The 27137-nt window shown below is 38.5% G+C and overlaps 2 protein-coding genes across 3 annotated transcripts in view; both read left to right on the top strand.

The window, feature by feature from the left end:
* The window catches only part of myo15b (myosin XVB), a 62253-nt gene extending 41803 nt beyond the window's left edge, over window positions 1-20450 (top strand). The window contains exons 39-64 of the mRNA XM_063003934.1: window positions 283-444; window positions 1102-1258; window positions 1440-1530; window positions 1609-1870; window positions 5154-5269; window positions 5356-5415; window positions 6307-6382; window positions 6470-6588; window positions 7381-7499; window positions 7609-7750; window positions 9365-9476; window positions 10156-10438; window positions 11113-11176; window positions 11278-11350; window positions 11566-11642; window positions 11745-11821; window positions 12453-12583; window positions 14709-14803; window positions 16117-16194; window positions 16323-16419; window positions 17053-17201; window positions 18227-18351; window positions 18608-18741; window positions 19523-19656; window positions 19799-19936; window positions 20020-20450. Coding sequence (XP_062860004.1) covers window positions 283-444; window positions 1102-1258; window positions 1440-1530; window positions 1609-1870; window positions 5154-5269; window positions 5356-5415; window positions 6307-6382; window positions 6470-6588; window positions 7381-7499; window positions 7609-7750; window positions 9365-9476; window positions 10156-10438; window positions 11113-11176; window positions 11278-11350; window positions 11566-11642; window positions 11745-11821; window positions 12453-12583; window positions 14709-14803; window positions 16117-16194; window positions 16323-16419; window positions 17053-17201; window positions 18227-18351; window positions 18608-18741; window positions 19523-19656; window positions 19799-19936; window positions 20020-20103 — 3155 coding nt within the window. The 3' untranslated portion in view covers window positions 20104-20450. The remainder of the gene's footprint in view (window positions 1-282; window positions 445-1101; window positions 1259-1439; window positions 1531-1608; window positions 1871-5153; window positions 5270-5355; window positions 5416-6306; window positions 6383-6469; window positions 6589-7380; window positions 7500-7608; window positions 7751-9364; window positions 9477-10155; window positions 10439-11112; window positions 11177-11277; window positions 11351-11565; window positions 11643-11744; window positions 11822-12452; window positions 12584-14708; window positions 14804-16116; window positions 16195-16322; window positions 16420-17052; window positions 17202-18226; window positions 18352-18607; window positions 18742-19522; window positions 19657-19798; window positions 19937-20019) is intronic.
* A 2502-nt stretch (window positions 20451-22952) lies between these two features.
* The window catches only part of tmem94 (transmembrane protein 94), a 38856-nt gene continuing 34671 nt past the window's right edge, over window positions 22953-27137 (top strand). For both annotated transcript variants that reach the window (XM_063002927.1, XM_063002928.1), the window contains exons 1-2: window positions 22953-23066; window positions 25104-25385. In XM_063002927.1, coding sequence (XP_062858997.1) covers window positions 25362-25385 — 24 coding nt within the window. In that variant the 5' untranslated portion in view covers window positions 22953-23066; window positions 25104-25361. The remainder of the gene's footprint in view (window positions 23067-25103; window positions 25386-27137) is intronic.

Below are 27137 nucleotides of genomic sequence, written 5' to 3' on the forward strand. Positions count from 1 at the left end.
TATATTCAGTCATAACTGTAAGTCACTTTGGATAGAAGCATCTGCTAAAAGCTGCAAATGCCAATAATGATTAAATGTTAACACAAAAATATATATTCACCAGTGTACATATATTTCATAACTGTCATTCCCCTGACAATCAGAGTAAAAACAAGATTCTCAAAGGCTTTGTTAACTAGGGCAATTAGTGGGTTCCAGTCCAAAGAAAGTTAGATTGAGTTATTTAAATAAGATTAAATTTACACACTGTTTTATGTGAAAATACAATTTTGTATAACACAGCAAGCCCTGAAGCACGTCCAAAGCCTGCTCCGAAGGTTGCTAAGCCACTGATCTACGCCTCTCAACCGACAATACAGCCCCTCCAGCTGAACACTGCTCCTCCTCCAGTGAGCCCAGCTCCTGCTTCAGTCTACACAGCTCCCTCTCCAATAAAGACTAAAGGTATTAACTGTAAATGTATTATAAGAACTGGAATAAATGGTTAGCATTAGCCCATAATGAACTCAAGAAGCAATCCATCATTGAGCCACCTACCCAGCCCCCCCACCAACATGCACATAGCCACTGACCACTTCTTTTCACCAGACAAAGGTGGGGTCTTACTGAGCACAGCATTGCTTACAGAGAGCCTTGCACTCTTGTGCAGGTGCCTTAACCATTTCCCTCCCTTAACACCAGTTGTGTCTGTGTAAGTGCCTGGCTGGTTGATGGCACAGCTGAGATTCAGACTCAGATCTCAGCAGTTATGGATTAGCACATTAGAGCTCAGATGCCTTATATGGATGTAAACGTTTGACTTCAACTGTAAGTCCGTTGGGAACAATGACATCTAATGGATTTTATATCATTTCACTAGGGTTTTACATTGGGATTAGCCAGAATAACACAGTGAAGATAAATGCTCCTCCTGATTTCAACCCAGTAACCAAGAATTATTAGAAGTTTGTTTTGGTAACAACCTACACTATTACCATTTAGTATATGCATGTGATTTCCACATTTAATTGAGAAATATGCAGTAAAATAATTGCCCAAATACAGTGTTACCCCTGTAAAATCTCTGAGATATTTATACATCTTTTGTGCTTTCTCATGAAGTTCCACCACCTCCAGAGCCCCCTAAATCCCCAGAACTAGATTTGGACTATTCTCCAGCCTCACCCACTAAACCAGAGCCCAGCAGCAACATCAGGGACATCATTAAACAGTACCAAAACCGACCTCCTCCAGAGCCCAAGGTCTACGAACCTGTCAGGTAAGGCTAGTCATTGAATAAGAAAACACTGCATAAAAGAAATGCCACTCAGCTTACCTCAACCCTTTTAATGCCATGCCAGCGAATACACGAGACAAACATATGCTTTAATATCATGGAAATTCGGTTGGATTAAAACATTGTTGGTTTACATTAACAATGTTCAATTTGAACTTTTTAGGGTTACTAGCAAACAGTTTATTAAAAAGACTGACCCTAAGGAGGAAGCATTGGCTATTCTCAGAGGTAAAGGACCTGCCACCCCACAAAAGGTAAATATGATTTGTCATTAGTATGCATGATACAATAACTATCGCAAATAAACAACAGTTTATTCTTATTTGCAGCAGAAACAGTGGACTCCTCCTCCTCCACAGCCTAAAAGAGATTCAGTGCTTTTTCCTCCTCCTCCTCCTCCTCCTGCTCCACCAATGGAAAGTAAAAAATCTGCTCCCCGCTCCATCTCTAACAGCATGAAAATGAAGCAGCGCTCACTAGCTGACCTCTTCGGCTCTGGCCGCTCTCAGCCTCATCCCCCACCTCCTCCCCCACATGCTCCTACTCAAAAGAATAGTATCCCTGAACCACCTTCTATTCCAGCACTTGGACCCAGTAAGTAATATCTTAGCATTTAGGGTCATATCTAAAGCATCTTTAAAATAAAAAACAAACTCTGTAGTGGACATACTGGAAAAGCACATTCATTTAAAAATGTGTTTATCCTGAACAGGTGTTTCATATTTTCTGGTTAATTTATATTTTGGAAATGACCTAAATACAGTTTACACCTGGTTACCAGGCTTTCCGGAGTAAAGCTCACTGTACATAAGTGTTTTTATTGTGCATTACCCACCCACTTTAAATTAAGCACAAACAAGCACACAAATGTGTAAAAGAAGGTGAATACTGATTATGACTGATTGTGTCAAATTTAATACAGAGCTAATCTATTTAGATGTATAGTCTTAAGTAGTCATAATGAGCTGAAAGTATTTTATATACATGCAAGTTCTCACCACAAACAATATATGGTAAAAAATGCACCAGATACCATGTGTAGGTTTTGTAAAAAGATCTGTTGCTGCTTCATTGGAAGTGTTAACCATTTATAGATTAACTGATACCATAATATTTTATTTTCTCATTATTATTCCCTTTGATGTTATTATAAAGGTTTGGTGTACATTCTTTCTAGTTGAATGTATTGTGGCTTAACACAGCCAAATAATGAAGACACAGGTTGTTTGTACCCCATATTTTGTGACTTATAATGGCAAAGCAGTAGACTAAAACAGGATTTAATAACCAAAAAATAATACAGTGTATCACAAAAGTGAGTACACCCCTCACATTTCTGCAAATATTTCATTATATCTTTTCATGGGACAACACTATAGACATGAAACTTGGATATAACTTAGAGTAGTCAGTGTACAACTTGTATAGCAGTGTAGATTTACTGTCTTCTGAAAATAACTCAACACACAGCCATTAATGTCTAAATGGCTGGCAACATAAGTGAGTACACCCCACAGTGAACATGTCCAAATTGTGCCCAAAGTGTCAATATTTTGTGTGACCACTATTATTATCCAGCACTGCCTTAACCCTCCTGGGCATGGAATTCACCAGAGCTGCACAGGTTGCTACTGGAATCCTCTTCCACTCCTCCATGATGACATCACGGAGCTGGTGGATGTTAGACACCTTGAACTCCTCCACCTTCCACTTGAGGATGCGCCACAGGTGCTCAATTGGGTTTAGTCCATCACCTTTACCTTCAGCTTCCTCAAAAAGGCAGTTGTCATCTTGGAGGTTGTGTTTGGGGTCGTTATCCTGTTGGAAAACTGCCATGAGGCCCAGTTTTCGAAGGGAGGGGATCATGCTCTGTTTCAGAATGTCACAGTACATGTTGGAATTCATGTTTCCCTCAATGAACTGCAGCTCCCCAGTGCCAGCAACACTCATGCAGCCCAAGACCATGATGCTACCACCACCATGCTTGACTGTAGGCAAGATACAGTTGTCTTGGTACTTCTCACCAGGGCGCCGCCACACATGCTGGACACCATCTGAGCCAAACAAGTTTATCTTGGTCTCGTCAGACCACAGGGCATTCCAGTAATCCATGTTCTTGGACTGCTTGTTTTCAGCAAACTGTTTGCGGGCTTTCTTGTGCGTCAGCTTCCTTCTGGGATGACGACCATGCAGACCGAGTTGATGCAGTGTGCGGCGTATGGTCTGAGCACTGACAGGCTGACCTCCCACATCTTCAACCTCTGCAGCAATGCTGGCAGCACTCATGTGTCTATTTTTTTAAAGCCGACCTCTGGATATGACGCCGAACACGTGGACTCAACTTCTTTGGTCGACCCTGGCGAAGCCTGTTCCGAGTGGAACCTGTCCTGGAAAACCGCTGTATGACCTTGGCCACCATGCTGTAGCTCAGTTTCAGGGTGTTAGCAATCTTCTTATAGCCCAGGCCATCTTTGTGGAGAGCAACAATTCTATTTCTCACATCCTCAGAGAGTTCTTTGCCATGAGGTGCCATGTTGAATATCCAGTGGCCAGTATGAGAGAATTGTACCCAAAACACCAAATTTAACAGCCCTGCTCCCCATTTACACCTGGGACCTTGACACATGACACCAGGGAGGGACAACGACACATTTGGGCACAATTTGGACATGTTCACTGTGGGGTGTACTCACTTATGTTGCCAGCCATTTAGACATTAATGGCTGTGTGTTGAGTTATTTTCAGAAGACAGTAAATCTACACTGCTATACAAGCTGTACACTGACTACTCTAAATTATATCCAAGTTTCATGTCTATAGTGTCGTCCCATGAAAAGATATAATGAAATATTTGCAGAAATGTGAGGGGTGTACTCACTTTTGTGATACACTGTAACTTGTCTTTTTTGGCCTAATTAGTGCTACTTTGCATGTGAAAGTTTTACTGTTTACATTAATGCACTACAATGGACACAGTATGATAGCTTCAGCACCCCTAATAGTGCACTATGCAATGAATATAAAGTGTAAGGATATGATAGGCTGTGCTTGTATTCATTAACAGCAAATGTTGGTCCATTGTTTCAGTTGGCTGTGTCTGTGTGAGGGGGTTTTTGGATGAGGACCTAGTACAAGTAGTGGAGAACACTTACATATGCTTTTTGCCTAACAATTGGGACAGGAAACAAGTCGAATAATTAAGCATTTATGACCTTGTTCTGGGGTTGGGCTTAAACCTGTGACCTTCCAAATACTAGTCATGTGATTTAATTGCTAGGCCACAATGGTAGGGCATACCATGACTCTCCCTATGCTGTATAGCGTTCTGTGAGAATCCACAAATGAAAGAAAGAGTTGTAATATAAAATGTAATATATAATTGAAAATTGAAAGAAAATGTACCACTGTTTGGGGAAAAAACACCCTGTGTGCATAAAACCGTGCAACTGTCAAAACACACTGAAGCCGAAAAGTACACATGTTTTCAGTTTTAGACCCATGTCTAAAAGACGTAAAGCTGGATTGGGAGTTACATCTTTGCCACTGCCACTGCAAAGTGATTGTAGAAGTCAGACAGCATAGCGTGTTTCTCTACGTATGCTTGTTATGCCTGAGGAAGGTTGTGGAAATCTAATGACCAGTAAAAAAGGCAATCAGTGGCTCTATATGCATCAGCCAAGGCACATGCAGCCAGCTGGTTGTGGTTGTGCATGGGGTGGAAGACATGAGAGCAATAGGATAGAGGAAATTAATAAATTGGTAGAAAAAGAGGAAAATGTAAAGAAAAATCTAAACAAAAAGGTTGCACTTATGATCTCTAAACAGAACATACATTTAAAATATCATATTGTATAAATACACCTGATTTTCTATTCAGCTCAGCCTCAGAAAATGACCAATGACGAGAATGTCTTCTCAAAGCTGCACAAGTTTTCTGCTAGTGTCTACTTCTCCTACTCACAAATGCCAGGAAAACTCTTCCTGCGAAAAGAGGTGAGTTCATGAAGAGTCTGATTTGTTCTAGTTGGTTATGTTGTATGTGTTGTACCTTACAGAGAGGTTTGTTCTTTTTTATATAGTTGTTCTACCCAAGAGAGAAATTCAGTCATCCATATATCCTCAATCTACTGTGTGAGCAGGTAAGTAATATAGGTGATGGCTACCAGGTTTAGCCTTTGGTTTTGGCAAAATACAGTTGCACTGTTTTGTTAAAGCTGTAAAAGGCTTTATTCATAACCTTGAGCTTAAGCTTGCACCCTTGGCCTTTACGCACTGAAATTCCTCTCAGTTCCTTGAATCGTTTAATAATATTACGCACTGTAGAGAAAGAAATATGCAAATCCCTTCCAATCTTTCTTTGAGGTACATTGTTTTTAAACATTTTAATAAATTTTCTCACCCATTTGTTGACAAACTGGAGATCCTCTGATCATCTTTGCTCATCAAAGACTCAGCCTTTCCTGGATGCTGCTTTTGTACCAAACCATGATTACAATCACCTGTTGACATCACCTGTTTGGAATCACGTCATTATTTAGTTTTTTTACGTCATTACTAGCCCTAAATTGCCCCCGTCCCAACTTTTTGGAATGTGTTGCAGGCCTGAAATTCAGGAATGGAGGTATATTAACAAATGAATTGAAGTTGAGCAGACAAAACATGAAATATCTTGGGTTCAAACTGTCTGCAATCAAATAAGTCAAAGAAAATGTAAGGAACTCTGCATTTTTATTTTATTTGCATTTTCCATACTGTCCCAACTTCTTCTGATTTGGGTTTGTAAATTTTTTTTCTGACTGGACTGTGAATTATTAATTAAAGTGTTTTAAGAGGTTAAAGGTTAGGCTATATTTTATTGGTAAGAGATTAAAGATTGGACCGTGTTTTATTAGCAAGGGATTTACAATTGTTATCTGGACTTAAAATATACACATCATGTGTTATATATTGGGTTTGTACCTGTGGCATCTGCACAGAAGGTAAAATGTTCAAGAAATTTTAGTTTTCCACTTTTTCTTTATAACATATAGATTATGAGAGACACCTACTCAGATGCCTGTTTGAGAATTTCACGTGAAGAGCGGCGCAAGATGAAAGATCTGCTGGGTAAGAATTTGATTACACCACACTTTTATATTGCTGCATTTATCTTATTTTTAGTGATGATTGGATTATGTTTGTGTTCATTCACAGCACAGTTCCACATTGGAACAAGCATCAGCACTGTACAAGATGATGCCATGAAGAAGAGAATTGTCATGGCAGCCAGAGACAATTGGGCCAATTATTTCATACGCCTTTTTCCTGTGATTGTACGTCCCTATCTGTCTAATTATGGTGTCAAATAAGATGCACAGACTGTAGTCCATTTATTTCTCTACATACCTTTTTATCCTGCTTTCACCCTGTTTTTCAATGGTCAGGACCCCCACAGGACCACCACAGAGCAGGTATTATTTAGGTGGTGGATCATTCTCAGCACTGCAGTGACACTGACATGGTGGTGGTGTGTTAGTGTGTTGTGCTGGTATGAGTGGATCAGACACAGCAGCGCTGCTGGAGTTTTTAAATACCATGTCCACTCACTGCCCACTCTGTTAGACACTCCTACCTAGTTGGTGCACCTTGTAGATGTAAAGTCAGAGACGATCGCTCATCTATTGCTGCTGTTTGAGTTGGTCATCTTTGGTTATTTTTGGTTGGTGGACATTTTTTGGTTGGTGGACTATTCTCAGTTCAGCAGTGACAGTGAGGTGTTTAAAAAACTCCATCAGCATTGCTGTGTCTTATCCACTCATACCAGCACAACACACACTAACACACCACCACCATGTCATTGTCACTGCAATGCTGAGAATGATCCACCACCCAAATAATATCTACTCTGTAGTGGTCCTGTGGGGGTCCTGACCATTGAAGAACAGGGTGAAAGGGGGCTAAAAAGTATGTAGAGAAACAGATGGACTACAGTCAGTAATTGTACACTACAAAGTGCTCCTATATGATAAGTGGAGCTGATAAAATGGGAGTGTAGGAACAAGGAGGTGGATTTAATGTTATGGCCGATCAGTGTATATTTTAATGTGTTCATTGTTTTGTTTTAGGGTGGAAATGGAGATGATGCACAGATTCTTGGTGTTACGCATTGTGGCATCAAGCTACTGAAGGTTGCCAATGCATCAGGCATTAACCCAAAACATCTAAAATTGCTATGCAGCTACAGGTAACTGGCTTCTACGAGAGATTCATAGGTTTTTAAAAATGTAAACAAATTAAATGCTTTGCATTGGTTTGAGTTTATTTATGTGTATTTATTTATTGTATATGTGCAGTTATGCAGATCTGCTGTCTGTAGAACAGAAGGATGTTAGAACAGTTCTGATCAACCTGAAAAATGAGGAACTGCAGTTGCAGTCCCCACAAGCACCTAAAATCACAGATATTGTGCGTCTCTTCCTTAATGAACTGACTAAGGTATTCCTTCCACACCCTTATTCCTCAGCACATTTATCATCACTAATTATCAAATAATTATAGTGTAACCTATTACACATCATGTTAATAGTACAGCATTTTTCAGCCTATTCTGTTGCCTGTGCATTTGTAGTAAATAGGCAATTAGCAAAAATAATTTCATCATGCTTTAATGTGTGAGAATAGGGATTCTCTATCAAGTTTACTCCTGGCTGGTAAAAACAAGAGCTTAATGGCTTTGATGCCGTGTTAAAAGGGCTGTCTCAAGTCCTCTTTGGCCGACATTAACACCATGCAGAGGGGATGACTGAATATTTCCAAATATATTTTTTTTTTACAAAACCATCTTACACATTTACTCACTTACGACTTTGTGTAACGGCGCTGGAACATGCCTTGCTACAAAAAGTGTGAGCACCTACAATAGTGGAAATCAAACCCATTTGCAAATAATCTGTTCAATTTTAGAACAATACTGTGACTAAAAAGCCACTAACAAAAAAGGGACCATCGCAAATAAATAAATGTCAAAATTTGTAGAAACAAAGTAACAAATAAAAGACACGAAAACATCTGCAACCCACAATAAAAAAAGTGGATAAAACAGGGATAGCACAGATGTGAGAACTGGGTGTCATAATATGACAGGCTGTTCCAGCCATCTGCAACAACCCAGCCCCCAAAAGCAGGAAAGAAAAGCAAATGTGCAAACAAAGAAGCTGGCGAAAATGACATGGAGAAACCATGATATATATTCTTATGAATTGCACCTAAAAGCATTCCGTCAAGGGTGGCACAGTGGCTCAGTGGGTAGTGCTGTCGCCTCACAGCAAGAAGGTTGGGCTGTCTGGGTCCTTTCTGTGTGTAGTTTGCATGTTCTCCCCATGTCTGCGTGGGTTTCCTCCAGGAGCTCCGGTTTCCTTCCACAGTCCAAAGACATGCAAGTGAGGTGAATTAGAGATACAAAATTGTCCATGACTGTCTTTGACATTTAACTTGTGAACTGATGAATCTTGTGTAACCAGTAATTACTTGTTCTGTCATGAATGTAACCAAAGTGTGTAAAACATGACGTTAAAATCCTAATAAATAAATAACATTCCATCAACCTGCACCCCCACCCCACCCCCCAGGTGGCCAGCATGGGCATAGCAGTGGGTATGTTACAGATACTGACAAAATCAAGGCTCAAAAATGCCCAGATCCCGACATCTTTCTGTAACCAGCACCAACCATCCATTTTTTATTTAGTTTATTCAAATAATGATTTTTTATATTTTACTTTTTGAAAATTAGAGCATCACTTGTATGAGTATGATTTTAGTATAAACTGTGCTAATTGGAGAATTGACAAAAATGTCAATGTGAGTAGAAGTCCATTATATCAAGTAAACAGGACTTGGCAACGTTTTCAGGGCAGAAAAACCTGCCAATTTTTCTGTCTGTGTTAAATGCTTATACTGTATCAATGCAGTAAAATGAGATTTGTTTTAAACATTTCTTGGCATTTTTCTTTATTACCTCATTTAAGATATGAACGATTCAAATTTGTGTATCTCAGATTTCTTATGATTGCTGCCATTTGACAGTTTTATGCTGTTTCTCTTCCTTCAGGGTTCAGAGTATGTTGTTGCTCTGAAGAGCTACGTTACAGATGATAAGAGTCTGCTTAGCTTTCAGAAAGGTGATATCATTAAACTGCTGCACATGGATGGCCTTCAGGACGGTAGGATTTACAAAGTTTTCCAAATGTCCAAATGTTTGTTTCTGACATCATCAGTTAAAATACCAAACTATGGGTGCTCAGGTGGTGCAGCAGTAAAACACTCCAGCACACCAGAACTGACATTTTGAACTCGTCGTTTCAAATCTCAGCTCTGCCATTCTCATAACTCATGTAATTCGTGGACTCATAACTGATGCAATTATGACCTCTGCTGGCTGATTGATGCGCCTGCACAGAGACGAGGGATAATGCATTGATCAGGGTGTGGCTCTCCGCACACAAAGCTGATCCACATATGAACTCGCCTTGTGCAGGTGAAGAGATGCAATCGGCTACTGCACACGTGTCGGAGGGGGCGTGTGTTAGTCATGGCTCTCCTCAACCAGGATGTAGCTCAACATCAGAATCTAGATTGCTAAATCCTAAAGATATAGATTGTTGTAAAGACCTTGGCCAGTTGAATGGACTAGAGTATTAGACTGCTGCACAATCTGAGCTCCCTCCTCCTGCTGTCTTGATAAAAAAATAAGCTGCTAATTTAATTCTGCTACAGGATACAGGCATGCTTTTAAAAGTCTTTAAATGCAGGTGTAATAATAGTGAAAACAACATGGTTTATCTGCTAGGATGCATTCATTCCTGCTTTTTGTTACTGTAAATCCAATTGTTGCTTCTATAGGATGGAAGTTTGGCTCGACTGGGGGTCGTTCAGGTCTCTTTCCAGTTGATATCACTCAGCCTTCTGCACCACCAGACTACCATAGCAGCTCTGTGGAGCGGCAGTTGGAAAGGAAAAAAAGCACAAGGGAATCAGTTACTACTCGGATGTCCATCCAATCCAGCCTCAATCTGGACTCTGGGCCCAGTGTTGATGGAGGGTCAATCCAGGGCTTTGAAGGAGATCTTCAGCAGCACCAAATGACTGAGTTTGCCAGCAAGTACTTCAGAGAAGCTATTCAGAGGTAGATGTGTAATCTTCTAAACACTCTCTGGGTGACTGTATAAACGAGTAGGTTTTAAATAGGTATTAAAATATTTTTAACCTAAATGTATCTATCACATATTCAGCACCTAATTACCATATACTACATTTTTACACGTGTTTATGGGTTGTTTTTTTTGTCAATTGTCAATTTTTCTCCCAACCTAGTCATATCCAATTACCAGATTGCATTACATGTGTGCAGTAGCCGACTGCATTTTTTCACCTGCACAAGGTGAGTTCATATGTGGATCAGCTTTGTGTACGGAGAGACACACCCAAATCATTATACCTTGTCCCTGTGTAGGCGCCATCAATCAGCCAACAGAGGTGGTAATTACATAAGTTATGGGGAATCCTGTCCGACATCCTTCCCTGGAACAACAAGCCAATCGTTATTCGTGTAGGTGTCCAGCCTGTCGGTAGCAGAGCTGAGATTCAAACCGACAAGTTCGAGATGTCAGCTCTGGTGTGCTAGCATGTTTTAAAGCTGCGCCACCTCAGTGCCCACCATGTTATAATATGCAAAATAAACCACTCCTTGTAAAAGCTTGCTTGGAATTGAGGTAAAGAGAAGCTGCTTGTTTAGTCAATAAACATTCATTTCTCTCTCTCTCTCTCTCTCTCTCTCTCTCTCTCTCTCTCTTCTGTTAGACTAAATGAGCGAGGCCAACCAATCGGAGTAAAAGACCTTGAACAGATGGTGCAGTACACTGCAGTATGTAGGGCATTTAATATTTTTTTAAGGATTTAAGACCATATAAAACTGTTAAAGTGTTGAACCTTTGTTTGTTTTCTTCAATGTGATTTCTCACTTAGGAACCCATCAATGAGTCCCTCATCCTATTTTCAGAACATGAACTCGGTGTTCTGGGTGGTCAGTGTTTCATGTGTGAGTAAATACACACAAACTAAGACATCTGTAATGCATAATCACCCTGTCACACATCTGTATTAATATATATATATATACAGTATATATATATATATATATATATATATATATATATATATATACTGTATATATATACTGTATATATATATATATATATATATATATATATATATACTATATATTAATATGTCTCTTACTCACATTCTTTGCAGATGTTTTGCAGTTCATGACTGATAAGCCCTTAAAGAAGGACCAGACAGATGGAACATCTGTGAACTTTATTATACAGGTAAGTGTTTGTTAGGAATGCAGTTTAGTAAATGGTTCATATTTGTATACTGGAGATGTTTTAGAATTTACTTAATCAGACTGTTTATATGGTATCTCACAGCTTGGAAAGGAGAAGGAGTTCCTTAGAGATGAGATCTACTGCCAGATCATTAAACAGATCTCAAACAATCCACGCAAGTGAGTACCGCTCCTAATTTTTGAGTTCATATGTTTCAACCACACCCATTGCGAGCCGCTCAGGTGGCACAGCGGTAAAATACGCTAGCACACCAGAGCTGGAATTTCGAATACATCGTATCGAATCTCAGCTCTGCCATTCGGCTGGGCGGCTACATGAACAGCGATTGGTTGTTGTTCACACAGGGTGGGAAAGCCGGACCAGGGTTCCTCATAACCAGTGTAATTACGACCTCTGCTGGCTGATTGATGGCGCCTGCGCAGAGTTGGGGAAAAGTTCTGATCAGGGTGTGGCTCTCCGTGCACAAGGCATGTGAACTCGCCTCATGCAGGTGAAAAGTGTGTCGGAGGGGGCGTGTGTCAGTTGCGAAACTCCTCAGTCAGCAGTGGAGGATTGTATTGGTAGAGGTGAAGCGTAACCCAATCAGGGTAATTGAATACGACTAGATTAGGAGAGAAAATTGATAAAATGATCACAAATAAACTTCAACTGTTTAAAGTAGTCCCAGAAATGTGGAGAGATGAGTAGACATCCATATGAATACACATTCATTTGCAAATCTCAACTTTTAAAATAAGGTAAATAAAAGTAATACTGTAGAATGTTTATCTATTTGATTTTTTTTTGCAGAGAAAGCTGTAACCGTGGCTGGCTTTTGCTGAACATGGTCACTGGCTTCTTTCCTTGCTCTCCTACATTGTTGCCTTATGTGATGCGCTATCTGAAAAACAGAAGTCAAGACATCAACCATCCTTACCAAGGTACAGCAGTCACCCCAGTTTCATCATGCAAAAAGTTGCCTAGACCAGGGTTTAAACTATTTTTCAAGCGACCCACATTTTGTCCAGGATTTTTACGGAACCCAGGCAACCCTATTTCCTCCACAAAGGGGAAATTCGGATACAAGTTTCAGCTTATGTGCCTGTTCAAATCCATTTGTTTAATTATTATTGTGCACTGATTACAGGTTTTATTGCTTTGTTTAATCAAAAACCAGAAATAATTTTTTTTAACACAGTTCTGTACTTCATCCCCTTAAAGCCATAAGCCTGGCATATTTTGACCCACTACTTGGAAATCATGAAAGGCAAGCATCAAGGCTCCTCTCTGTACTGGTACCCAAGAGGTTGTATAAACTTCCCCTGGTTGTACAAGTCGCGAAGTCTCTCGCTGTCTTCAGACAACAACTAAAGAACGACCTTTTAGCTGCTGGAGTACTTAAATTATCTTTTTATTCTTTTATTTGCTCTCTCACAATATAGTGGGAAATACTATGACATATTAGAAAGGTCAGTGTTTCATGTGTGAGTAAATACATTTACATTCACATTTTCAGCATTTAGCAGACGCCTTTATCCAAAGCGACTTACATTACAGTTACAGTATATAGTTTGAGCAATTGAGGGTTAAGGGCCTTGCTCAAGGGCCCAACAGCAGCAACCTGGCAGTGGTGGGGCTTGAACCAGCGACCCTCTGATCACTGGTCTAGTACCTTAACCACTAGGCTACAGCTGGCCCTACATCAGCCATTGTTCACATATTCACATTATTAATATGACCATTTCTAATGCTGAAATAACTTTTTTAGATGTAACTTTTCACTTTTTAAATGTTCAAAATTTAAAAAACCATATATTTTATGAGCAAAAGCGTAACAGCTTGTTTTATTCTGACCCACTACTTTGTAATCATGAAAGGCAAGCATCAAGGCTCCTCTCTGTACTGGTACTCAGGTCGTTGTATGAACTTCTCCGGCTGTACAAGTCGCTGTATTTAGACAACTAAAGAACGACCTTTTAGCTACTTAAGTACTTAAGTGATACTTTTATTCTTTCAAGTTGGTTCAGTGTAATTGGGTTTCATTGTAATCATGGAAAGCACCAAGGCTCTCTCTATACTGGTACGCAGGTGGCTGTATGAACTTCCCCTGGCTGTACAAGTTGCTAAGTCTTTTGCTGTTTTGAGACTACTTAAGTACTTAAGTGATCTTTGTATTCTTTAATTTGCTCTCTCACACTATAGAGCGAAATACTATGACATATTAGAAAGTACAGTATGTGCTTACTGCAATTGAAAGATTTGTAACCAGTACATCAATACAGTATAAGTAATGTGTGAATATAATGAGCAGGAAGGGAAACTGTCCCTGTTTTCTTCAGTAATATGTAACAACCCACACCACCAACAATAAGATTTCAAGTGTCTATACAGTATATGGTGTAAATAGACGTGGTATTAATGCTACATCTGTACCAATAAATTTGACTGTAACTTTAAAACAAACAGAAAAAGAGAAAATGAATAAATAAGTATTAAAGCTCTTTCTCGCTTCAGCATTGCCTTGTCTGAGACTTTCTTGAAATACCCGTGATTCCCAGAATAGTCATTTTAAAAAGATTTTTTCCACCATAATATACACCTTTATTTACTCACACTTAAAGGCATTTTAGAGCAGCCAATTAACCACAACTTTTGTAAGGTTGTAGGAAACTCAAGCAGACTTAGGAAAACATGTAAATTTTCTCACAGTGACCAAAACAATAGAACTTCAGCAATCATGTTGTTGTTTGGCAGCTTTTCTACCAGCTGTGCAAACACGCCACTTGACCACACCCCTAGCATTTACCTATTTATATGAAAAAAGAATAGAATAAAAAAAAGCGCACTTCTCTTTGTTCTTACTCATATTGTTTTCTGACAGTAAATGATTTCTCTAGCTGAATAGTGTTTTTAAACTTTTGCCTTTTTATTATTTTAAAGCAAGCTTGACAGAGGAAAGTATAAAACACTTCTGTTAAATGCTGTAAATGTCTGAAAAAACAAGTGATTTGTTCATTTTATACTCCATGCATTGCTCACATCCATGTGTTTTATGTGTGTATTAAGAGATGTCTCGCAGGTGTGAAGACAATCTTAAACGTTCGCTTACATACGGAGGACGCAGACATATTCCTTCTCAAGTGGAGATGGAGGCCAATTTTGTAAGTTAGAACTGTCTAATATTTCAGACAAGTTTTCTGAGAAAGCACACAAATATCTGTTTTGCTAACAGGGAATATTTTATTATTAGGATTATTTTAGTTAGCATTAGTTAGGATTTAAGGCCATAATCACAATATTCAGATATGCTTAAAATGCCCCTGCCCGATATAATGATATAAAAACTGTAAATAAACATATTCCAGCTCTCTCTCTCTCTCTTGCTTTGTGTAATGTCAGAATCTGTCAGTGTTCCCATCAGTTATTAATATGGAAATAATGTTTAGAATGCTCCCCATCCCAGTAGATTTGCCCCCCAAAAAATTAATGGTTACGTCCTTGTTTAAAATCAGTTAGCATTCATTATGGTTTTAGTAATCACTTGTACAGGTAAAGTAAAAATAATAATTGAAACAAATTTATTTTCCACTTTCACAATTTACAATTCTTTCAAAAATTTACTATGAGTTTTCTTAATATAGGACAACATTGACTTGGTTGGAAAATTTCATTAAAATCAGTAGTTTTAACCAGTAAAAAAATCCAAAGCCTAATTATAAGCTTGATTTAGCCATTCCAAACAAGTTATGATGTTTGATTTGAGTCATTGGCCTTCTGTACACCCAGTCACATGAAAGACCCCCCCCCCCCCCCACACACACACACACACCTCCCGATGTAGTTTTAACACCACCACACCTGACAGTAAGTACAGTGTAATTGGGTTTTATTGCCTCAGTTTTTCTCTTCCAAACATGCATTAGGTTATGGTGGCCAAAAAACTGAACTTTTTTACAAATCTGTCCCTCCAGGAGGCTTTTCTGTTTTCATGTGAATTAGCCACAAAGCTTAGCTGAGCTTTAAGGTATCAATTATGAGGCAGGGGCTTCTTTCCTACACAAGCAATTTATTACTTGCTGGACGTTGGACAGTGGATCAGATAAACCTGTTCTATGGTAGTTTCTGTATTACATCTGATCATCCAGAAACAATTTTTCCTAGCAGGGTAACAGTTTGGGATTTCTTTCCAACCTTGGCTAAGACCACTGGATTATGTACCTTGTACTTATGGACAGTTGTTTATTGATATTAAGGGCCAAATGACTTCCCAAATGCATGGGAAACAAAGTTGTTCATTAAGTGTTTTGATCCTTCATCCTCTTTAACAAAGGCTGCACATCTCATGCTAACATTTGGATGGTTAAATGAGCTACAGATGTAGTGTGCTAAACTAACACATCACATATTATCCATTTTAATACAAAAGCAAAAACGATGAATATAAGTTTGACTGTGCACATTTATTTTTATTTAGGCTGGTCGGAGCTCTAGGCGGTTACCGATACTGCTCCCAGGTGGGGTTGAGTTTCCAGTCAAAGTCCACAGCTTCAGTGTAAGCACTTAAAAGAGCTTTCAAACCAGTTTTATATCAAAACACCCACTAAGTTCTATTTAAAAGAGCCATAATACAAGGGTAAAAGCAGTTCAATATTTTGTATGTGGGTGTGTGTGTGCATTTAGGTGGCGAAGGAGGTAGTGTTAGACATTTGCACAGAGATGGGTGTGAGTAGTCCTGTGGAGGTGAATGAATTTTCCATCCTTGCCACCCGTGTACAAGGTAAACACAACACTTCAAACACTGTCAGTTTCTCCTCTCCCTCTCTGTACTATATGTATACTTATAATGTCTTTGTAATTTGTGTTTTATAAATTATATATAACATTGAACAAATTAAGAGAAAATTGATACGCATCTACTACAATAAAGCAGAATTTTGGTTTAATCTTGAGCTTTACTTCTTGGTTAATTATTTTTAATTCGCCAAGTTTACTAGAGCCCCTCTAATGGACTTGTAATTTCAAAATCCTTTATAAATGTTTTTTAAATGTCCTGATTTAGATCAGTAGAGTGGCTAGGTAATGTAAGATCTTTACAGAGCAGTCTTGAGTTATTTATATTTAAGGTTTGTTGTCTTGTTGAAACATCCAGGTTTAGTTTTCTTTGCAGATATTTTACTTTTACTATTCTTTTGAGGAGGTATAATACCCCGTTGCTATTTGCAGAGGAGTTTTGTGTAGGATCTATAAACTGATATGCACCTATTCAGGGAGGATTTGTTGTTACATAAAACTTTTACTTCCGAATTATTAAACCAGTTTGTTCAACACATTGCTTATATCAACACATTACTTGATTGTTTGAACATAAATTTCCTCTCAAGAATCTTTTGGCATTTTTCCCTCCACTTAGATAAAGAAGTGCGTCCCATTCACTCAGATGAGTACCTGTTTGACTTCTTGCTAGACGACGGCTCAATCTTCATCTCCTTCCATCGTCTGGTCTGGAAGCAGCCTTTGCACTTCGACAATGATCTCTACATCGAATTTCATTACCAGCTGGTACTCTTTCACTCTTAAATGGATTATTGATGCTTTGTGTATGCTCTGCTGCTGAGTGCATATTTCTGTGTGCTTTGTTCCTGTGTGTTGAATTATTTAATATATTCACCATTATTCTGCTCTAATCTGTTTTAAGATTTAGACAACAGTGTTCAGGACAGCAGAAGGGCTCAGCTTGATTAGGAAAAAAAATGTTACACATACAAACCATTTATTATAATAAATACACTGTATTACAATTACTTGCTTCTGATTATACATCATTATACCAAATCTTTTAACCTACATTTGTTATCAATAGGATATAAGATTTTGGGACTAGGCACTTATTAATACAATAAAACTCCATAATTCTATAATAACGCTTTTAATTACTACAGTATATTTAATTCTTGTATTTTTTTGCAATTATGAAAGGAAGCAGCTCTAGTGATATAATCATTTTTTTTATATATAAATAATAGCTCATATTTGTGGATGCAGTAATCCCTGGATCACATCCTACTGAGTCGATGACTATCCATAAAGCCACAACATCAAAACCACTGACACGTAAAATTAATACATTTGATTAACTTGGTATAGCGGCACCCATTAAGTGGTGGGATATGTTAGGCACCAACTGAACATTTCGTTTTTGAAGTTGATCTGTTGAAAGCAGGAAAAATGGGCAACTTTGGGTTTCGAGCGTCTGCAAAACATCTAGTCTTGTTGGGTGTCCATGCAGTACTTAGTACCTACCAGAAGTGGTCCAAGGAAGGCCAACTAGTGAATGGTAACAGGATCATAAGTGCCCAAGTGTCATTAATGCACATGGGAAGTAAAGGCTAGCACATATGGACAAATACAACAGAAGAAGCTACTGTAGTACAAATTGTTTAAAAAGATAATGCTGCCTACAATAAAAAAAGGTCAGAACACACAGTACATTATGCCCTGCTGCTTAGCCAATGATGCCTACAATGGGCACGTGAGAATTGAATGTGCTTTGAACAAGTGACTAAGCTTGTACTGATGTCTTTTAGATGGTGATTGATTATCTGGATGGCAAACTCTGCCTGCCTGGAAACATTTCCTCAGTTCAGCAGCAGGTGACAGAGTTGGCTGCACTTCAGCACATTGCTCAGGGGTTCACTCAACCGCCTACAATGTAAGATTCTGTAGTAATTATACCCGTTACATAATAATAATAATTACTATAATAATAATCATTACAATGTGTTCATAAAGTATTTAATCTCCTTAACGTTATTATCGTATTTTATTGTCCTAGATTTAAAGTATAATTAAGTAAGTTTTTACACATTCACAGTAATGTATGTGTTTTAGTTGATTATTGCTTCAGAACATGTATTTAGGTCAAATATTGTACCTCAGTTTATCATATCATATTTAAATCCTTCTAGGCAAGAGCTGAAGGATTACCTGCCTCGAGTTGATGGAATAAATTCTAATTATCAGAATTTGCTCAGTGCTACACAGAGACAGATGTCTGTCATTGGGTCTCTCAAATCCACTGATGCTAAAGTACACCTTCTCAGTGAGTGACCTTTTATAATACCATTATTCTCATATTTATTTTAAATACATTATATGTCAAACTACAGTTTTTGCCCATTCAGTCAAAAAAGTTTAAGTAAGATAGGGCAATTACATCACAGGAGAACATGCGGGAACAGGAATGGACCTTTCCCAAACTGTTGCAATAATGTCAGGCCCACTGTAACCAAGAGCCAGATAAAGTGGTAAAACGTAAAAATGAAATTTAAAAATATCTTAGAAGTGGCGTTCAGGCGCCCAGGTGGCACAGCTGGATATTCCGCTAGCACATCAGCGGCAAGATTCTGAACTCCTCGGTTTGAAACTCGGCGTTGCCACCGGTCGGCTGGGCGTCATCTAGCGGGCATAACTGGCAGTGCCTGCAGCAGACACGTTTCTGCTAGGGCGGGACGACTGGACTATGTGGGTGGGGTCTTCAAACACTGTGTACAGACCTTGATTAGCAGATAGATAGGCGCCTGTGCAGAATGCATGAGTGAAAAAGGGTTCCGGTAAGGGTTGTGCGCGGGTCGGAGGAGGCGTGAGCAGCAATATACCCACCTCGACTGCAATCAGGGATCCCCCAGCAGCGGAACACAAATTGACTATGTTAAATTGGGAGAAAATGCATGAATAAAATAGAAAAAAAACATTTTTTTACACTTTTTGATTTTCCTCCTAAGCAGTCCCTTGAACTCTTTATATAGTTTATATAGTCTAAATGAGCATTCTTCCTTTTTATTAATGACGTTTCTTTAATGATGTTATGTTTCTGTTTTCAGAGATGATCAGTTCTCTGCACCTGTTTGGATCCAACATCTTCCTGGCTCAGAAAGTCAGCCAACGTGGTTGCCCCTCTCCATGTTTGGTGGCAGTCAACCATGAGAGCATAAGCATTGTTCATCCCCAAACACAGGTAAAAATATTCACAATACTGGGTCAACTGTGACTTGCCCTGCATGAGGAGTGTTTAGCTAACAACATTCTTCTCTCATCTTAAATAGTGTTTTGGAAATGTAGCAGTTAAGTTGTTATTGTCTATTTATATTTATTCCTAGATGACCGCCTTAGCAATTCCAGTGGAAGAGGTGCAGTCCTTCCGCTCTATCCGTCCTAAAAAAGATAAAGTACCCGGGGTGGAGATTAACTTTGGCAGTCCACCTCAAATTAAAAACATCACAGTTCACCTGACACAGGTACAGAATCTGAAAAAGAATATTTTTGTAATTTGTAATTTTAAAGGTGTCAGTTATTAACATTTTGTTTTTCATCTCTCCAGGCAAGACAGCTTTGTCACATCATTACCGTCATCATGGAAACTGTAGTAAAACCATCAATCAGCAGCCGAACAGGGGTTCAGTAATACTTCCACCACTTGTACTCAATCTAATTCACAAAAGCCCAACGTGGTTGCAGTTTATAAACTATTTAAGCAGCCGAGCTACAACTGATTTCATATTTAATCAGATGGTATCACTTCTCCATGCCATTCTCAGTTTTAACATCTTGCCAAGTAGCTTAATCCCTGCATAGATGCTTATGAACATGTCAAAAAGTGGTGATTAAATATTTTCTTTAAAACTTGTTTGGACATTTGCACAGTTCATTTATCTACAAAATCAATTTGATATAATTTGTGTTTCATAACATAAATGATTTCTTTCTTTACAAAATTAAAGGCTTTAATTTGTAATAAACTGCAAGAATGTGTTGCTCTCAGTACATTTTACATACATGTACGTTCTGTACAATTGTTATAAAAAACTAAGATACACTGTCTTTAATTTTTCTGCATAAGTCTTAAAATAAATGTATATTCTATATACCTGTATGGGTCTTTTACTCTATATGCTATATTCTGTATTAAATTTCTTTATAGTGAATATTTTGCATCCTTAAATAAAAACTACAAGAGATATTATTGTTCATAAACAATTTATGGGTTTATTTATCAGACAAAATGTTTCACTTTTCTGATACCAACACTTAAAAAAGAAACTACATGGTCAAATGAATAGGCATTAGCCTTATAATAGGTTTGGATATTTTTGCCACAGCCATTGCTGGGTGGTGAATAAAATCAAACAAACTTCCATGTAATTTCCATATTCATCTATCTATCTATCTATCTATCTATCTATCTATCTATCTATCTATCTATCTATCTATCTATCTATCTATCAATGGTGAAACAATCTAAAATAACAAGCACTGCAAGAACATCACGCTATTGATTTTACAATAATTATTGTTGAATGTAGGTGTTCATCAGCATACTTTGTATAACTGTCACGTTGCCAAAATGTTAAAGGCCAAAGCATGCCTGGCAGATCTGGATTTTGCAAATGATACAAATGTCACATATTACACACATACAAGAATAACCAAAGTACACTTTTGAAACACAACAAATTACACAGTAAAACTTTTTCAGGTCTTAAAATGATGGGTACATTGTCAAATGTTAGGGTCGTTATGTGCAGATTTGTTTTAGGAATGGTTAAAAAATTGCTTCATATGGGTAAAGTGTTCTGTGAATGTCATTCTCTTAAATCCTAATTTTTGTACATTTGTAATGCAGTTATCAGCACCTCCAATGTGTGCAACTCATGAGCACATAATCGGGTGATGTGTGTGTGTTTACCCTGAAATAAATTGGCAACCTGTCTGGGGTGTTTTCTGCCTTTGGTCATGGGAATTAGACCCACCATGACCCTGACCAGGTTGTGGTAAATCAGACAATGAATGAATGATTTTAGCAGCAATCCAGTACATTTCCTGTTAATGCCCAGACAAAGTGTGAGGGGGGTATGGTCAGCACATTCAAATTCATCAAAAACGCTGAAATTTCATTAAATGTTTGAGGCATATGGCTTTACCAAGTTGTGCCAGTAATATTTAGCAAATTTATTAAAATTGTTGCACCGCAGCAATTTGAATGTCAGATTTCTCAGCCTTATTAGTTATTAAATTAACTATTTTATTATTTATTTAATTTATTAGGATTTTAACGTCATGTTTTACACACTTTGATTACATTCATGACAGGAACAGTAGTTACTCATTACACAAGGTTCATCAGTTCACACAAGGTTATACCGAACACAGTCAGGGACAATTTTGTGTCTCCAATTCATCTCACTTGCATGTCTTTGGACTGTGGAAGGAAACCAGAGCACCTGGAGTAAACCCACGCAGACACAGGGAGAACATGCAAACTCCACACAGAAAAGACCTGGACCACCCCACCTAGGGATCGAACCCAGGACCTTCTTGCTGTGAGGCGGCAGTGCTATACTCACTTAGCCACCGTGCTGCCCTTGTAAATTTGTAATACAGTTGTCAGCACCTGCAATGTGTGCAATTCATGAGCAACATAATGGGGTGATGTGGGTGTGTGGGTGTATTTGCCCTATGATAAACTGGCAACCTGTCTGGGGTGTTTCCTGCCTTTTGCCTGGGGAATTAGACAAACGATCATGAATGAATGATTTTAGCAGCAATCCCGTACATTTCCTCTCAATGCCCAGGTAAAGTATCAGGGGGGTATGGTAATCAGTTCATTTCTAATCACAGCACCTTAACTTTTAACAGAAATGCTGAAATTTCATTAAATGTTCGGGGCATATGACTTTACCGAGTTGTGCCAGTAATAATTTTTGCCAGTTAACTAACAGACAGATAGATAGATGGATAGATGGATGGATGGATGGGTGGGTGGATGGATGGATGGATGGATGGATAGATAGATAGATAGATAGATAGATAGATAGATAGATAGATAGATAGATAGATAGATAGATAGATAGATAGATAGATAGAGTAGATGGATGGATGGATGGATGGATGGATGGATGGATGGATGGATGGATAGATAGATAGATAGATAGATAGATAGATAGATAGATAGATAGATAGATAGAATTAATGCCCCACGCTTGTAAAACAATGATGACACATACACACATGTGTGTATCGGTATTGACAACAGGCTTAGTCATATTCGATTAAAATGATCAATACTATCGCTTATTCCTAGTGCCCTGCAGTGATCCGCAACTGTACCTGACGTCGCCGCCGCCCAGCTGCTGACCAATTAGAAAAAAATAAAGAAATTACAGTCCCGCCTTTTCAGAAAATCTAGCCAATCACGTTATTACTCTGTTGCAGCGGTAGGAAAAAAATAATACTGCACTTTCAACATGGCCGTCACCGAGAAGTGTAATCGGGGATTTCAAGGTTCTGCGGACTGATAGCTGGTTCAGGTTCGAGACTTGTGTTTACACAGGATGACATTATTCATTCAGGATAACACGAATTTATTCCGTAAGTAAATATTACTCGCTTTTGTTATTGCTTTTATTTGTAGTCCGAAGCATCAGTTACGTGTTAAATTAAAACCTAAGAAGTACGTTGAAGTGTAGAGGTGGGACGTGTTCTAAATTGTATTGTGGTCCCTATTTTGGTGCACTTAATAGGTTATCGTTATACTGACTGCTGTGCCCTATGTTTTGCACTCTACGTTTAGTACTGAGTCATTTAGAACAAAGCCACACTTTATGCTAGTCTTGATACAAACTGAGCATTAATGGTTTTATTCGTGTCCTGACAAAATTGGACGATGTTTTTTGAAAAGCGACTTGTGTTTAATGTGTTTAAAGGTTTAAATTTCGTAATTATCTTGTTAAAGCATTCGCTGTTTCGTTATTGTTTTAAGTACGTACAAGAGCTAATATTTTAGCATGTTAGTGATTTGTTTACAAGGTCAGAAGCTTAGTTAGAAGTGATATGCTGTTGTAATAATTCAGTTATATGTACATGTATATGTTTTGTATATATGCAGCCGAGCTCAGCTTTGCAGACCTGTTGTAACTTGCAGTGTAGAAATATAGCAGATCTAAATAGTATATCTGAAGAAACAAGTCACGACATGTTACCTCTGATTGATATCACACGATATCAGTATCGCGATAGACCCTCGCTTCCACGTAAACAGAATCACCGGTACACCTGCTGTGTCCTGTAATTATACAACCAGTTGCAGTCATGTGGACACAGTGCAATTCAAATTAATCGTACAGACACGGGTCAGGGTTTCTAACCCGAGTGATCCTGACCGTGCTATACAGGCTGCTTTGGTTATGCAAGAAAGTCATTTATTCATTCATAGTCAGTTTTACCACTGTTTTATCCTGGTCAGGGTCGCAGTGGGTCTGGTTCTTTGGGCGAAAGGCAGGAAACAACCCTGACAGGTCACCAGGTCACCACAGGGCATAGGCATACACACACACACACACACACACACACTTTCATACACTTAGGACAGTTTTAGTACCTCTTGGCCTGTCTGCCTGCCTTTGGACTTGTAGGAGGAAACCCACAGATCACTGGGAGAACATGCAAACTCCACACAGAAATGTATTTTTATTTATTTATTTATTTAACCTTTATTTAACCAGGCAAGTCATTAAGAACTGCTTCTTATTTACAGTGGCGGCCTGGCAAAAGGCAAAGCCTCTTGAGGAACAATCACACAAACAAATTTACATAAGACATTGAAAACAAACAACGATGATCACAATACAACACATAGTCGAATCACCCAGCAACAGTAAAAGAAGAATCAATTTGTCATACAGCTGCATGTATTTCTTAAGATATCTGTAATTTGTTTTTTAAAAGTTGTCTTAGAAATAAATGTATCCAGCCTTAGAGTTTCTTGCAGTTTGTTCCAGTCTATGGCTGCAGCCACTTGAAATGATGACTGACCAAAAATGGTGTTCGTTTTAGGAACCTTCAGTGAAATACGATGAGCAGCGCGAGTATAATAAACTGAAGATGAGGTTTGCAATAAATGAAATAGAGCAGCATTTGATGGAAAGTGCAACTTGCAAGTAAATTCATTGTAATTTTGTGTTGTGTGGCAGCCAGTGGCACTGAAACATTGTATGTGTAGATGGGAGAAGAGATTCAGTTAAATGCCAGCGAATGTGGCCCAGGCAAGAAATGCCAGCTGAAGCTTTTAGCTCATCACAGTTACTTAAAACTTAAAAGGACAAAATTGGTCCTATAATGCTAAAGTTGTGGCACAAATGTTTTTTTTTATTTAAGTTTGCTGCAGATGTTTATTTTTTTTATTTAAAAAAAATTACATATACATTTATATACCTGTAGTTTTTATTTTAAAAAATTGACGTATAGTTATATACTTGTGTATTAAACTCAAGTTCCCCTCCAGAAATTAAAAACATAACCTACTGCAAAGTAAAGGTTTATGTCATTACATTGACAGTGAATTACATGCTTTTGCCTTTTCTACATAATTTTAGCAGCTTAGTTTGATATTCTTTTTTTCTTCAACAGGGTAACAGTATCTGCTCATAAGAATCATCCTGACTTGTTGTTCAGTATCCAACAGAGGAAGCAGCAGGTGCAAGTGACGGACACTACAAACTTCCTCTCCCCCAGACTGTGTTTGTCGTTTCTCATCTCTCACTGATTGTACCATCAAGATTAGAGTTTGGGGGCCAGGCAACGTGCCTACCTGTCTCTGGACAGGACTCCGCCCTGACAACCAGCGGCGTGTCTCTCACAGAGCATGGTGAAAGAGCACGGTTCACCATGGAGCTGCATGATAAGCCGCAGGTGAGTCTTTGCTCTAGGGAAAAAGATGTTTGCTGAGTGAGCTGTTTATGTACCTGTTTAATGATTTAATTTTTTTATTTATTTATGCTGTTTGCTCATTTATTGAGATGAACTAACTCCTAACTTTTCCAGAAAAAATGAGACATTTTGTAATATGCCTCTTTTGAAAATGAGAAATGCTGTTTTTGCTGGAACAGCTACATGATTGCTTGGCAGAGGCATAGTTCTCAGTGCTTTTTTTCTTTTTATCCTGTAATCGCTCAGTTTGTCTCTTTATAGTATACATCTTTTACTCAAAGGTTTCTCACCACTTCAGTCTTGTTTACATTTTCTTCAGAAATTTCCAGCTGACTGGACAAAACTAATACAAAACTGATTTCTTATTTACTACCACCAATATTTTTTGCGCTTATATCCTTACACATACACTATTGCACTGCTGTTAGATTTTGGTTACAGAAGGAGTAGCAGGTTTGGCATGCTGTGCTTTTAGCTGGCAAGCGGTACCAGAGCCGAGCAGCTAATTGCAAAGACGGAGTGGCTGGATATCATAGCATACATTGTCCAACATCTACCGCTTTGTCCACTATGCTGCCCACCCAGCCCTTTGCACATGCTAAACACACTTCGGTATGTCTGATTACCAGCTTTAGGGGTAAGAGAAATTATCTCCCTCTTTTCTTACATTTTGAATTTCTAACAGGGGAATACTTGCAGGCATGGTCATGATCTTAAAAGATGGAAAACGTTTCTGGAAGGATTGTGTGAGCTGGATGTCTGTAGCAGTGCATGCTGACAGTATGCTTTTCATTGGCATTCAAGAGAAATGTTTTATTGTACCCCCCCCCCCCCCCCACCCCGTCTGTTTTAACACCCGATCAGCTGGTAGCACTGCTGAGATGCAAACCACAGTGGTACTGAGCTTGCATAATTTAAAACTGTGTATGCTTCATCAGATAATTTGACATATGAATGGGTATGAGCAGAACTTTAAGTCATGTGGGTAGAAATCTTTTCTGCTAAGATAAGTGGGTTAGATGCACACATTATACCAAATACTATCAAATAACAACACTACCAAGAGTGTGCAGTGCTACTTTTAGCTTATGTAGAAGGAAATTAAATGAATAATATGTTTTTCCAAGGTCGATAGCAATGCTCATACTCAAGCTCGAGAGCTCAACAGTGGTCGGCTGGCATATAAGACCACCAGATATACAGATATCATTTTCAGTGCAGTGGGGCTCTTTGGTGTGGTAGTTACTGTAGAGTAACTTAGGTCAGTTAGTATATCCTGTAGAACACAGCTTTGGCAGAGTTATTTATGTTGCACAGAAAACTGTAACAGCCTCGTCTCTTTCTAAGCTCATCAGCCTTTGGTTTGAGCAGACAACAGCGACAAAATCAGTAAATGCTCCCTGCTGTTCTGGTTTACCATGAACATCCAAGGCTGTCAAAATGTCATTTTGGGTGTATTTCTAAAGCTCATTTAAAGTAACTGTAAAGCAAGTTTTGAAGGCTCAGTTGATGAGCACTTCCTCTCTGTGGTTGTAAGAAAATGTTGTTTATTTATAGATAGCTACCACTCCAGTATGTGCTTGGCTAGTGCCCAAAATGGGAGTGAAATTAAGATGTAGTTATCGTGGGAACATAGTTTCGTTTTGGCCTTGGACAGAATTTATGAATAGAGAAATTGGGCAGCTTATAAAAGGGAGGTTATTATCCGTTTTGGCCTAACCTTGACCGCAAAAT

This window comes from Trichomycterus rosablanca, chromosome 10, assembly GCF_030014385.1.
Source record: "Trichomycterus rosablanca isolate fTriRos1 chromosome 10, fTriRos1.hap1, whole genome shotgun sequence".
In the NCBI taxonomy this organism is placed as follows: Eukaryota; Metazoa; Chordata; class Actinopteri; order Siluriformes; family Trichomycteridae; genus Trichomycterus; species Trichomycterus rosablanca.